Here is a 14,774-nt window from a genome sequence, read left to right on the forward strand (position 1 = left end):
CCCTATCTCTGCCATCACCATCTATCAGAACATCTAGGGAAAGCACGTGCCCTGGCAGAAATAACTGCATTCTAAAGATGAAGGATAAGTGATCAGTCAAATCTGTCAGTCTCTTCTCACTCTGACTTTGAAAGGGTATTTTCATGTGCTTGCCTTTTACCTATCCCCACTCAGAAACAATGTTGCCAACCTGTAATTTTTCCTGAGTGTGAGAGGGCTGGGGTAAAAAAGGGCAGGATTAAATATGGCTACCAAGATGGTACAAAAACCTAAAGTGGGGAGCCCAACCGACCCACTAAGCTTTGTAAAAAAAAAAAAAAAAAAAGAACTGAATATGGTAACAGATGTTGAAACCACCGAAGATGTTGGTGAACATAACCGTCACCGGAAACAACCCTCTTTAGGTAAAACAAAGAAAAAAATTCACCCTGGAAAAGTGGGAGAAAGAATATGGATATTTCCAGAAATTGCAGCTATACCATGTCCATTCCCTCATGTTGGAGGTGGGGGAGAGAAATGCATTAAGAAATTAGAAAAGATTAAAGATTCTTCTTCTTCAGAGAACAAGTTTGACCCCAGAAGATCCATCCTCTCCTTGAAATAGATAAATTTTAAAAAATGATCCTTTCCCACTAGAAGGCTTAAGTGGAAACACTCCAACTACCTCTTAAAAGAATAACCCCCGAAAGAACAAGAGCGGTGGCTTACTCTTCTTGGCGCAAGTCATTGATGCTTCGGTCGAGGGAGATCATATCGCTCGCCACCATGTTAAATCCAAACTCCTTTATGCTGGCCTGGATGGAATCCTTGTACTCTGGCCCCAAAACATATGGCTTGGCTTCTTCCCCGGGTCCGCCCATGACACCTTGCGGCTCAGGCTCCTTGGGCTCGAAGTTCCCGAGTTTCCCCGGCTGGAGGACGGGATCCCGGTAATTCAGCGTCTGTGGCTTAAACGTGAGATACTGCCTCTGCATTATTTTCTGCTGGTTCTCATTCCCAGCTTGAAGCTCTTGTTCATTTTTGGCCTTGTTTTTCCTGCGGATCGACTCCAAATCCACTTCTACTCCCTCCACGTGAGGCCAAGGCACCACAGGTTTGAATCTGTCGTTCCCCAGAGCTGGTCCGTTTCCGGCTTTGTTAGGGCCTGGATTATTGTCATCTCTTTCTTCCTGTATGGGGGAGAGGAACGCCAGGGGAGGAAAAAACAAAAAAACCCAAAAACCTAAGTACATCATCTCAAGCCATCATGGCAAAATTTATGAAACTAATTTTCTTGTACGAAAAGGCTCAGGCAATGATAAAGCGGCTTAAAGCCCGAACGAGAAACAGGCTATTAATCAAAACCATTCCACGGGAAGACAGTCTTCAAGAGAAGGAAATACCAAGGAACGGACTCCTTGCTTTCCCCTCTCTCTCCGCTGAGGGAAAAGTTGTTCCCGCCTCCTCTTTGGAACAGCCCTAGGTCCTGTCCTCCTAGTGGATTTCGCAAGTGGAAGGATTATTAACAGTTCCATCATCTTGGAACGAGCACCGCTGATTAAAAATGAAAACTGAATGGGTCAGTACCGACAGGATGTGGCTTGAGCAATAGCCACCCCGGGATAAATATAACTTTCTTAGGCGACAAGTCAGTGAGGGGAAACTGGGTTAGATGTCATCCATCACTGGGTGGTCCTGGGGCCTGAGGAGGGAGAAATAAAAACAGCACTCCAGGGGCCCAGTTCTATAGTTCCTACTGAAGTTAGGTCTACGAAGAGGCTATAAAATATTTTATATAAATATAAATAAATATAAAATATTTTATATCAAATATAAAACTGAGAAGCAGTAGACTGCTCAGTTGGAAGATTGGCTCAAACGCTACCAGCTTGGGCCCTTCACGAGTGAGGTACAGTGGGGGTGGAGGGGCAAGCTCCCTCTGCCTCTTAAACTTCAAGTGGTGCAGTGTGACCTAACAGAAAGAGCCCAGACTTGGGAATCAGAGGTCCTGAGTTCTAATCTCATCTCCGCCAACTGTAAGCTGCACGATTTGGGGCAAGTCACTTAGCTTTTTTCTACCTCCATTTCCTCATCAGTAACAGGGGGATTAAATACCTGTTTACCCTCCTACTGAGACTGTGGGCCCTAAGTGGGATCGAAACCGTGTCTGACCTGATTAATCTGTATCTACTCCAGTGCTTAGAATAGCACTTGACACATTGTAAGCACTTAAAAAATGTCATAATATTATTGAGTCCTGGTTGGATATGGAGTCGTCAACAGTGTCTTCTGTGGTTTCCTGACTCCTCTTCCTCCTCCACTGCCCAGACCATTTCTCCTCCTGACCTTCCATCTGATGCTTCCCAGCTGCCAAAACCTTGCAGATCTGTTCATCACTGTGGTCTGACTTCAGGCTGGAGTTGGGTGAGCTCATTATAGGCAGGGAATGTATCCACTTATTCTGTTCTACTGTCCTCTCCCAAGCACTTAGAACAGTACCCTGCACATAGTGAGCGCTCAATAAATACCACTCATTTATTCTTTGGTGGAGAACATGAATTCCAAAGTTTGAGACTGTGGAATTCAAGACAAATGGACCCTGAAAACATTCAATATCAGCTTTATCCCACTGAACTCTACGGCCAATAAAAAGCACGGGGCAGCTTCAGAGAATGCCAGGCTGGCAGAGAAAGCACCGCAGGTGGCACCCAGCCAGGAACCCAGGCGTCCTGGTCGGGGATGGGTAATATACAGCTCCATCTGCCCTAGCCTCGCCTGCCGTACCAGGCATCTTTTTAATTTGTGTGGTACTTGTTTAGGTGCTTACAATGTGTCAAGCACTATTCTAAGCACTGGGGTAGATACAAAGGAATTCAGATGGATATAGTCCCTATCCCACATGGGGCTCGCAGTCCAAGTAGGAGGGAGAACAGGACTACTGAAGCACAGAGAAGTTAAGTGGCTTGCCCAAGGTTACACAGCAAGTATTTGGCAGAGCCAGAATTAGAACTCAGGTCCTCTGACATGCCCAGGCCCGAGTTCTCTCCACTAGGCTGTGCTGCCTGTGGCCACACCCATTCAGAGATGGCTCTCCCTTGCTGTTTCACGGACTCAAAATCTGAGAACTAAATCAATCAATGGTGTTTATAAAGCACTTGCTGAATGCAGAGCACTGTGCTAAGCATTTGGGAGAGTGCGATGGAGTACGTAGATTCAAGCCCTGCCCTCGAGAAGCTTACAACCTCCCATTCAATCTCGCAGGAGGAGCTAATCAATTAATCATTTTTATTGAGAACTTACTGTGTGCAGAGCTCTGTACTAAGTGCCTGGGAGAGTATAATAGAGTTGGTAGACCAATTCCCTACTCACAAGGGGCTTTGAAGGAACATGGTTTTAAATAATAATAATAAAGTAAGCACTTAGTACTATTATTATTATGTGCCAACCACTGTACTAAGTGCTGAGGTAGATGCAAGATAATCAGCTTGGACACATTCCCAGGCCCGTAAGGGGCTCACAGTCTAAGTAGGAGGGAGAACAGGCTTTTCATTCTTATTCAGAGATGAGAAAGCTGAGGCACAAGGAAGTTAAGTGACCCAAGGTCACAAATCAGACAAGTGGGAGAGTCGAGATTAGAATCTGAGTTCTCTGACTCCCAGGTCCAAGCTCTTCCTGCTAGGCCACATTAGTTTAAAATTATTTTAGTTACTAACAAGCTCAGGACAGTCGCTGCTAGTGACTTGCTTCTAAGGAGCAGAGGAGGCAAAATGTGGTGACAAGAGATTGTCTCTAATGGGTGTGAATCTGGGGAGAGGTGTGGTTTGACCTCACCATACTTAAAACCTTGAATTTGTAGTGGACTTTTTCCTTTTCTAAAAAGACTTTTCCTCTTATTTACCTCATTTTATTTTCACCCCATCCCCGAGAAGTAGAGAGGTGCAAGTGTTGTTAGCCCTATTTTACAGATGAGGCTATTAAGACCCAGTGAGGTTCAGTGACTTGCCCTAGGTCACACAGCAGGACAATAGCAGATTTGGGAATGGAACAAGGTAGAGAAGCAGCATGGCTTTGTGGAAAGTGCCCAGGCCTGGCAGTCACAGGACCTTGATTCTAATCTTGGCTCTGCCAACTGTCTGCTGTGTGACCTGGTATGTCACTTAACTTTCCTGTGTCTCAGTTTCCTTATCTGTAAAATGCTAAACCATGCTCCATCCTGCTGGCACGTAAGATTTGCACATTTGACTTGAGACTCTCCCTCAGAGAAGTAACTCCACTCCCTTTCCCCTAATCGGAGCATACCAAGAAACCTAATGCTCTTTGACAAAATATTTTGCTAGGGCTTGAGTCATAAGGAGTTTGTCAACACAGCTGGCTTGGCCCTGTTTGAGAAGGCTCCGCTCAGGAAATCTGGGTAAGGAGGGACTCTAAAGGAACCAGCAGGGCTGAGCTCCACCTGCCCACAGCTGATGTAAAGAAAAATAATCTCTCTCCTCTGGTCTGGCAGCACAAGACTGTTAATGGTTAGGCTTCTGGAGGGGCTGGGAGTCGGAGCTACAAGCATCAGCCTGCTTATTAGGAGTACGAAAAGTTGTCTGGAGAAGATTGAGGATGAGGGAATTCTGACTCTCTCTTCTCTCCCGAAGCATTAAAAAAAATCAGTTTGGGATTTTCGTGGAGGTAGTTAAGGATTCTGAAGTCTCTGCTCTAGGTCATAGGGGAGGAGAAGAGAGAGGAGAAGAAGACTTATGTGTGGATATCCAGAGTCATGTGGGGAAGGTAGGACTAGGGGGGCCTGCTAAATGAAAAGTCTCTTTCCCCTTTAAGTAGGCATACAGTGAAGGGAGGCTTGCCTGTGATGATTTGGGCTGAAGGCAAAATTTTCTTCTGAAAGATTCTCCATTTTCCCACATGTTCACTGCCAATGTGTACCTTGGAGGAAACCAAGTCAAGCTACTTGCTTAAGAGCCAAACTTTATTAAAGAAGGGTTAATGGGTCCAAAAAAATAGACTCTATTCAGCAAGCATGACCTAGTGGATAGAGCACTGGCCTGGGAGCCAGAAGGGCCTGAGTACTAATCCTAGCTCCACTTCTCTGCTGTGTGACCTTAGGCAAGTCACTTCACTTCTCTGTGCCTCAGTTACCTCATCTGTAAAATGGGGATTAAGACTGTGAGCCTCATGTGGGACAACCTGATTACCTTGTATCTACCCCACACTTAAAACAGTGCTCTGAACATAGTAAGCGCTTAACAAATACCAACGTTATTATTATTAATAATAAACACCATAAAAAATGCTGCCTTTACAAGTTTCTTTCCTAAGTTAAACTCACACCAAACCAGGCGGGGTTATTCTGCCAAGGTGAATGGGTTTTTAAAGGAGCAACGGGACCACAGGAAGGTTTCCAAAAAACAGTCCTTCGGGGTAAGTACTGCTGTCTAATGAGATTTAGGACAGAAAGCAGGAAGCCAAGGTGCTATAGAGAAGCCGTAGTGAGACCAGAAATAAAGCTGCCATTACCTGTCATGAACCTGTCATGAATTATTCAGCTTTTTTTATTATTATTATTAAAAACAGCCACCGTTGTCTAATATAGCTTTCATGTCCTCTAGCTCATGCCCTTGGTTTGGTATAATTTATGCAAGATCCTCCAGTTATCTGATCCCAGGCATTAATAAACAATGGGAATGAAGAGTGCATTCACTGACAAACCAGTAACCCCAGAAGGGCCGAAGTTTGGGTGGAATCCTAAAGCTGTGGGGGAAGGAGGGGTGGGTGGGGATGGAGCTGGAAATCAATCAACGATATTCACCGAGTGCTTACAGTGTGCAGAGCACTGGATTAAGCGCTTGGGAGAGTACAATATAACAGAAGTGGAAGACATTCCTGCCCACAAGGGGTTTACAGTCTAGAGGGGGAAAGTGGCCGGGCAAGGTCTGGGTAAATTGCAGGTTACCATGAAAAGGTGGAGGTAGGGTTTGTGTGAGCATTCTCTTGACAGGAAGGGAAGTTAAGGATAAAGAGATGGGCTTCTTTGTCCTGGGATATGTCTATAATAATAATAACTATTATGGTATTTGTTATGTGCTTTCTATGTGCCAGGCACTGTTCTAAGGGCTGGGTTAGATACAAGATAATAGGGTTGGAAACAGTCCCCATCCCACGTGGGGCTCACAGTCTTAATCCCCATTTTACAGATGAGGGAACTGCGGCAAAGAGAAGATAAGTGACCCCACATTTCCAGTTAACCCCGGGCCTTCAGCAACTAGGTGGCCACACACAGTTACAAAGTCCAACCAGTTCTGTGATCTGGGTCAGAACTGAAGCATCTTAGCAAAATTGAGGAAGAAGAAGCCCACAAGGAACAACTCTCTGTTTCTTCCAAGCAAAGGAGATGTTGAAAACTGCTTTTACATGGGGTGAGGGGGAGTGTTGCTTAGTAGAGTAGTAATGGTATTTACTGAGTACCTTCTGAGGGCAGAGTACTGTACTAAACGTTTGGGAAATACAACTGAAGCTCAGAATGCGTTCCCTGCCGACGAGGAGCTTACACTCAAATGGACGTGACCATCCCACTGAAAAATGCACAATGAACACTGAGTATGTTGTGCCCAGCTTCGCTGCACTTTTTGACCAGGCCAGGATGAGACTATGTCCCCTGAAATATTGGAGGCATATTGTATTTACTCGCATAAAAGAGCCCACCACATAATTCTTCCCCAACCCTGATTTTTGAGGATGAAATAAAAGATCACTTTTGTTAGCAGTGACAGTGGCATAAGCTGGGGTAAGAAGAAGAGGAGGTCAGAATGAGATAATGCCACTGAGATATAGATTTGGGCCTTGGGGCTTCTTTCATCTATGGGATAGGAAGGGGAGAAGAGGGGACTAATTCACAGAGTTTCTATTTTATGAGGCACTTTGAGGATGCAATAAAAGAGACATAGTCATAAGTGCACTCATACCTTCCTCTTCTTTCTCCCCTATCTCCTACTCCTGATTGTTAGGCTTAATTATTACATGACCCCTATAAATAGCCCCTTTCCCTGTATATGGCTTGCAAAACATGCCAAAAAAGTGGGGCAATTATGCAAGTAAATATGGTATTTCTGTTGGCAGATCCTGGTGGAGAACCCCACCCCCACCGACCAAACCCCAGGCATTCCCCCCATCCTCAATTCTTCTACTTTGTGGAACTTATTTCCCGAAACCAGCTTGTAGTGCAAAGAGCAAGGAAAAAAAAAACTGAATGCAGGCACAGGAATAATGATGTTAATCCATTACGAGAACATGCTTGAGTTTAAATTCACTCAGATAAATAAGAAAAATCCATTAAGAGGAAGAGAGATGAAAGTTATTAATAGAGGTCAAACCTCAAGAAAAATGCAGTTTATAAAGTCAAAGCTCATTGTCAGAGGTGAGTTTGAAATGAACACTTTCTTTTGCGAGGAATGCTAGAAAGGCAAAATGAGAACAATCTAATAATAATAATTGTGGTATTTGTTTTGCGCTTACTTTGTGCCAAGCACTGCACTAAGCACTGGGGACAATACGATGTTGAACACAGTCCCAAGTCCCATGTGAGGCTCACAGCCTCAATCCCCATTTTACAGATGAGGTAACTGAGGCCCAGAGAAGTGAATTGACTCACCCAAGGTCACAAAGCAGACAAGACAGAGCCGGGATTAGAACCCATGACCTTGAGACTCCCAGGCCCATGCTCTATCCACTAAGCCATCTATTTAATAATAACATGAGCTTAAACTCTCTGCCTAACTCAGGCCAAAAATCTACCTCCCCCGAGGCCCATCCTTCTTTCTTCCACTTATCTTATCCCACAGGATTTCGACATGTTTATGCTGCCTCACGTCCGTGGGGAACCTGTGCCATCTGGCTTTGACGGGTAAGAGTTTCCAGACCACTACCAGATTCTGCGTACTTTGGACGACATGCATCTGCCATCTTCCAAGATATAAATGAGCTTATGTCAACTTTCCACGGCCTGTTCTTTCAGCAGCTCCTTTGCTTCAGACCCCACCACAGACACATTCTGTATTAGATGTTGCACACTGCTGGAACTTTTTATTTTCTCTCACCGTGTGTGACTGAAAACCAGGCAGCATTATGGCCTAGTGAAAAGACCGCATGCCTGGGAGTCAGAGGACCTGGGTTCTATACCGGATCCACCAACTGCCAGCTTTGTGACCTTGGGCAAGTCACTTAACTTCTCAGTGCCTCAGTTACCTCATCGATAAAATGGGGATTGGATTCCTGTTTTCCCTCCTACTTGGACTATGAGCCTCATGAAGGACTGTGCCCCACTTGATTGACTTGTATCAATCCCAGTGCTTAGAACAATGTTTGACACATAGTAAGTGCTTAACAAATACCATATAAAAAGGGGCAGGGACTGCTCTGTAGAGCCTCTGTGTGGTAAAGCGGGTCCTTCCTTCAGTGACATCACTCCAGTTCATACGGCAAGAAATATCTGACTTTTAGATCTCTCACAATCAGCTATCCATAAAGAAGTCTCAGTTATACACATATTTTAAGAGGATCTCACACAGGTTAACTATTTACTTTATACTTAGGCTTCACCACTTCTCTTCAGGAGATTTATATTTACTTGAGTCAAACCTCAGTGTAAGCTTTTGAATAGGGAGGGAAAAAATCACACAGATCAATCAATACGGAGCACTGCATTAAGAGTTTGGGAGAATACAACAGAATTAACAGACGTGATCCCTGCCCTGATGGATTTTACAATCTAGGTGGGGAAACTGACACTAAGATAAATTACAGATGTGTGCGGACAGAATATGTACATAATGTTTTGGGAGGATTGTGTGTACTCACTACAAGCCAGTCTGAACACTTCGATTCTCTCCTGCCCACCTACTCACTGCTATACCTCAATCTTGAATATCTCGCTACCGTACCTTAGCCCACATCCTCTCTCAGGCCTGGAATTCCCTCCCCATTCTTATCCGACAGGGCATCACTCTCCCCACCTTCAAAACCCTCTTAAAATCACATCTACTTAAGGTGTCATCCCAGAAGGTGTTGTCCCAGACTGACTAAGCTCTTTATTTCCCCTACCTCTGCATCAACTACGCTTATGGCTTGTGCATCCCCTTAATAATAATAATAATAATAATGTTGGTATTTGTTAAGCGCTTACTATGTGCCAAGAACTGTTTTAAGCGCTGGGGTAGATATAAGGTAATCAGGTTGTCCCACATAGGGCTCACAGTCTTCATCCCCATTTTACAGATGAGGGAACTAAAGCACAGAGAAGTGAAGTGACTTGCCCAGAGTCACACAGCTGACAAACGGCGGAGCCGGGATTTGAACCCATGACCTCTGACTCCCAAGCCCGGGCTCTTTCCACTGAGCCATGCTGCTTCTCCACTTTGCACTTTGATACATAACACAGACCCAAAGAATTTATGTACACATTCTTATTCGTTAAAAGCCATTCAAATTATAAGTATAGTTTATATTAAATGTCTGTCTTCCTCTCTAAGCTTTAAGCATGTTGTGGACAGGGAATATGCCTACCTACTCTATTGTACCGTACTCTCCCAAGTGCTTATTACAGTGCTATGCACATAGTAAGCACTCAATAAATAAATTCCCTTGCATGATTGCTTGATTGACGTGTACATTAAAATTATAAGTATAATTTTATATTTCCCCAGCCTGTAATTTATTTTAATGACTTTCTCCTCCTGTAGACTTTAAGCTCCTTGTGAACAGGGATCATGTCTATCAACTCTATTATATGATACTTTCCCAAGCACTAAGTACAGTGCTCTGCACCCAGTAAGCCTTAATAAAAACCACTGATTGACTGATTGATACCTAAGGACTAATGTGGTACAGAAATCCTGAAATGGCAGACTTAACTCTTGCTCAAGATCTTGCTAATAAACTGTTGATTTTCGTCACAGGTATTAAGACGAAATAAGGTCGTCGAAGTCCGAGACCGAAAAAAAAAGAGATAAAAAGCTTTCAATTTTCAACATTCCAATTTAAAGCAGAACTGGGAAAACATTTAAACAGGTTTGTCCATAAATAAAGTCCTTCCCAGTAGGATCACCAGGACCATAAATCTCTAGTGGAAGAATTTTTAACGAGCAGCTGCCATTAATTTTTACTAGAGCTCAAGCCATTGGCTTCCTGGAATACATGAGAATTTCTGTAGAATATTACAAAATTGGAAAGATTTACCATCAGTAGCAAATACCCAAAGATGCAGCCAACAAAGAGAACATTTAGTTGCCTGCCATCTATTATCGGTTTTCCAGCACTACTTTGGAAATTAACTTAGGTCACCTCATAACTTGTTACTTATATTTCTGAAGGCAAGGGGGAAGACAGAAGATAACTGATCCGTTAGCACTTTTCTAAGAAAGCTAAAACTGTGAATCCTCTCCATGACTGCAAATTCCCTGTTAGGCTGTGAGCCCCTTTAGGGTAAGGATCATTTCTTCTTACTGTTGTACTGTCCCATGTGTTTAGTACAGTGCTCTGCAAAGAACTGGCACTCGACAAGTAGTACTGATTGGCTGATTTGGCATTCTCCATGTGTGTCCTGGTATTCAAGGAAAATGATTCATCTAACAATGGTGGGCTCAGAGCACATAGTAAGCACTTAATAAATACCATAAAAACTGCTCAATACAGTGCTCTGCACAGAGTAAGTGCTCAATAAATACCATTGATTGGTTTGCTTTATCGAGAGTCCCTCTTGATTGGTTGGTACCGTACCCTGAAAGTGCCTCATGAGTATAGTCCACAAGGTTTTCTTCCTTCATACTCCTCTCAGTTCTCCCAGTGCCTGGTACTATAGAGTTCTTTGTAATAATAATAGTAATAATAACAATGCTCATAGTATTTGTTGAACACAACTATGTGCTAAGCACTGTATTAAGCTCTGGGGCAGATACAAGGTAATCAGATCCCATATGGGGCTCACAGATTAAATAGGGGGGAGGACAGGTATTTGATTCCCATTTTGCAGATGAGGGACCTGAGGCACAAAAAAGTGACTTGCCCAAGATCACACAGAAGACAAGTGGAGCCAGCATTAGAATCTAGATCCTCTGACTCCCAGGGTACACTAAAAGCTTTAAAACATTGTTGTATGATCTTCCTTCTGTAGAGGAAGGGAAAGCAGAACATTTGTGCTGCTTTCAAAGATCACATATTCATTAACTCTGTAGGGACAATGAGAACTTACCTGTTTCTGCAAACTCCCTGTAAATGTAAGTTCCTTGTGGGCAGGGATCACATCTACCAACCCGACTGAACTGTACTTTCCCAAGTGCTTAGTACGGTGGTCTACTCCCAGTAAGCGCTCAATAAAAGCCACCGATGGACTGATATGATAGGTTTGTTATCCAGTACGTTGGAGAAATGGGAGGTGTCGCTTGGTCAGAATTTCCACCTAACTACGAGATAGGACCTTGCTCGATTAGAGCGGGGAACGGGGCAGGGTTCACATAGTCAGACACAGAATGAGTGACAGCTTCAAAATTAGGAATAAAGTCCCTACTAAGGCCACAGTGGGGAGAGGGTGTTCACTGGTAAGGTGAATACTGACAAGGCTTAATTTGGGGCAATAGGTGCAATGAAGTTGCTAATATGAGATACATTTTGATGCCTGGCTACCTTAAATGAAATGTGGCATTTGTTATAAGCATGGTAATAAGCACTGGCGTATGTTCAAGATGGGCAGACAGGTCACAGGTCTGTTCCCCACGGGGCTCACAGTCTAAATACAACAGATTCCTCACCCTTTTACATGATGAAGATTGCATTTGTTAAGTGCTTACTATGTGCAAAACACTGTTCTAAGCGCTGAAGAGGATACAAGGTCATGAGGTTGTCCCACGTGGGGCTCACAGTCTTAATCCCCATTTTACAGACGAGGTAACTGAGGCACAGAGAAGTTAAGTGACTTGTCCAAAGTCACACAGCTGACAAGCCGCATAGCCAGAATTTGAACCCATGACCTCTGACTCCCAAGCCGGGGCTCTTTCCACTGAGCCACGCTGCTTCTCTGCTTCTTTTACATGTGAGGAACCTGTAGCACAAGAGAAGTTAAGTGACAGGAAGCAGTATGGCCTAGTGGACAGAGCATGGGTCTGTAAATCAGAAGAACCTGGAATCTAATCCCAGCTCCACTGTCTGTCTGCTGTGTGACAATAGGCAAGTCACTGTGCTTGTTACGTCATCTGTAAAATGGGATTAGCCCCATGTGAGAGAAGGGCAGTGTCCAACCTGATTATCTTGAATTTACCCCAGTGCTTAGAACAGTGACTGGCATATAGTAAACACTTATGAAATACCAGGAAAAAAAAAATTGCCTAAGATCATACAGCAGACAAGAGGCAGGACTGGAACTCATGTCTTCTGACTCCCAGACCGAGGCTCTTTCCATTCGGCCACACTGCTTCCCCGATATGATGATGATATTATAATCCTGTAATATTTATTTATGTAAAGGGAAGAATCATGTTGCAAAGGATGGGTTCTTTACACACCTGGAAATCTACTGGTGGCCACTCTAAAGCTCTCTCCCGAAACTGAGACTGAATTTTCACGCAACGTTCTCTCCCAATATGGTTACCAAATTTTGGGGCTGCTTCTTTCTTACCAGCTTTCTCACTTTGAGATAAACTATGTTAGACAGTTTATCCATGTTTAAACACTTCCCTTCTTCCCTTCCTCTTACAGGCTCAGTCTTCTCTCAACCTCAGCCTTCTCCCCAACTTGACCTGAAGAAGCAGCGTGGCTCAGTGGAAAAAGCCCGGGCTTGGGAGTCAGAGATCATGGGTTCGAATCCCGACTCTGCTGCTTGTCAGCTGTGTGACTTTGGGCAAGTCACTTCACTTCTCGGTGCCTCAGTTCCCTCATCTGTAAAATGGGGATGAAGACTGTGAGCCCCACATGGGCCAACCTGATCACCTTGTATCCCCCCAGGGCTTAGAACAGTGCTTGGCACATAGTAAGCGCTTAACAAATACCACCATTATTGAATAGTAATGATGGTATTTGTTAAGCGATTACTATGTGTCAAGCACTGTTCTAAGCGATGGAGTACATAAAAGGCAATTGGGTTGGACACAGTCCCTGTCCCAAATGGGGCTCACAGTCTCAATCCCCATTTTACAGATGACGGAACTGAGGCCCCGAGAAGTTACGTGACTTGCCCAAGGTCAGACAGCAGACAAGTGGTGGAGCCGCAAATACAACCCATGACCTTCTGACTCCCAGGCCTGTGCTCTACCCACTAGGCCATGATGCTTCTCAGAACAGGGCAGAGTCATTCAAGCCGTTTCCCCCGTTTCCCCAAGCCGTTTCCCCGTTTCCATTTAGCATTAGATAACAGCAGATTTACTTAGCATACATAATGACAACTCTGGTCCGTTGACCCAAGCTGCCTTGATGCGGGTTGAAAAAGAAAACAGTAGTTACACATATACTTATTTAAAAAAATCCCCAATTCAAAATATTTTATGAGTACATATTTCCTTTGCTATTTTAACAACTTTAAAAATATATTTGCTGGTTCCTTGTTTTGCATCTTGGGAATTAATTTACAATTATTACAATTTACAATGAATGACTTTACAATTATTCCTGTGGAAAACTAGACTTGGTTTAGCGCTCTTTGGCTTTAGCCCTCTTTTCATGGAACCAATTAAGAGCCTTAACTGGGGTAGAACAGCATTGGCCTTTAGAGTCAGAGTGAATCGGCAGGACATTCTGTCTTAATTAAAATTCCATAAGTAAATTTCAACGGATGTTCTCCTAAGACTTGCTAAATTAACAACCCAACGAGCACTACTTTTGGTCCCCAGAATGAACCCTCTTAGGAACTAGTACTGGAAAAGGAGGGGAATGGGAAGAGAAGTAATAGGGAATAGCAAGAGAAGGAGGGTGCAAATTGCATTTAAAATTTAAAACCAGATCTGTGAAGCTGATTTTCTCCATGAATAATTCATTTATGCTCATCTATCATGTATGAATATGGATAGGAGATGTCTACATTTTAAAATTAATAGTTTGGGAGGGGAGTGTTGGAGGGGAGGAGGCTGTGAATAAATGCAATTGGTTAATAAAAAAAAATTAACACTACCACTTCCAGCTGGAGATTACAATAAAAACATTGAGAGGCTTCCCAAATCCTCCTGGAGTCGTATATATGACACAGGAAATCCTGGCACTGCTGGCTTTATCAGGGTTGGTGATGACAGGAAAATTGCAGAAGGAAAAATTTTTATAGAGTAACAGCAGACTGGGGTCAAAGACGACCTGAGGGTACATTTTGTAATCTCCTCTTTAAAACTTGAAAAAGCCACCTACTATTATCCCTTTAGGGGAGAAGTAGGAGAGGACAGCAATTCCCCATGAAACATTACTACCCTTTGTAGCTAGAAATGCAAAAAATGTCTTTTCAACTGTTGCTTCCTTGATTCGCCTTTAAGCCTGCCTTTCATAGCAATCAATCGTATTTACTGAGCCCTTACTGTGTGCAGATCACTGTACTAAGCACTTGGGAGAGTACTATAAAACAGACTGGGTAGACATGTTCTCCGCTCACAATAAGGAGCTCAGACTGCAAAGGAAGGCAACAATGGGATGACGGAAAGCACGCAGGGCATGAAATCATTTTCTCTGGCAACTTGAAAAATTGACTTAAAAATAGTTTCAAATTCAGCCAGGGGAACAGATTAATTTGGAGAGCTGGGGCAAGAACAGTGAGGAGAGGGGAAGAGGGGGAA

General features: G+C 43.6%; 1 protein-coding gene across 2 annotated transcripts in view; it reads right to left on the reverse strand.

Moving 5' to 3' along the window:
* GALNT7 (polypeptide N-acetylgalactosaminyltransferase 7) overlaps positions 1-14,774 on the reverse strand; it is a 122,527-nt gene that overhangs the window by 53,917 nt on the left and 53,836 nt on the right. For both annotated transcript variants that reach the window (XM_029076912.2, XM_029076911.2), the window contains exon 2: positions 709-1,169. In XM_029076912.2, coding sequence (XP_028932745.1) covers positions 709-1,169 — 461 coding nt within the window. The remainder of the gene's footprint in view (positions 1-708; positions 1,170-14,774) is intronic.

The sequence above is a fragment of the Ornithorhynchus anatinus genome, chromosome 12 (genome assembly GCF_004115215.2).
Source record: "Ornithorhynchus anatinus isolate Pmale09 chromosome 12, mOrnAna1.pri.v4, whole genome shotgun sequence".
NCBI lineage: Eukaryota > Metazoa > Chordata > Mammalia > Monotremata > Ornithorhynchidae > Ornithorhynchus > Ornithorhynchus anatinus.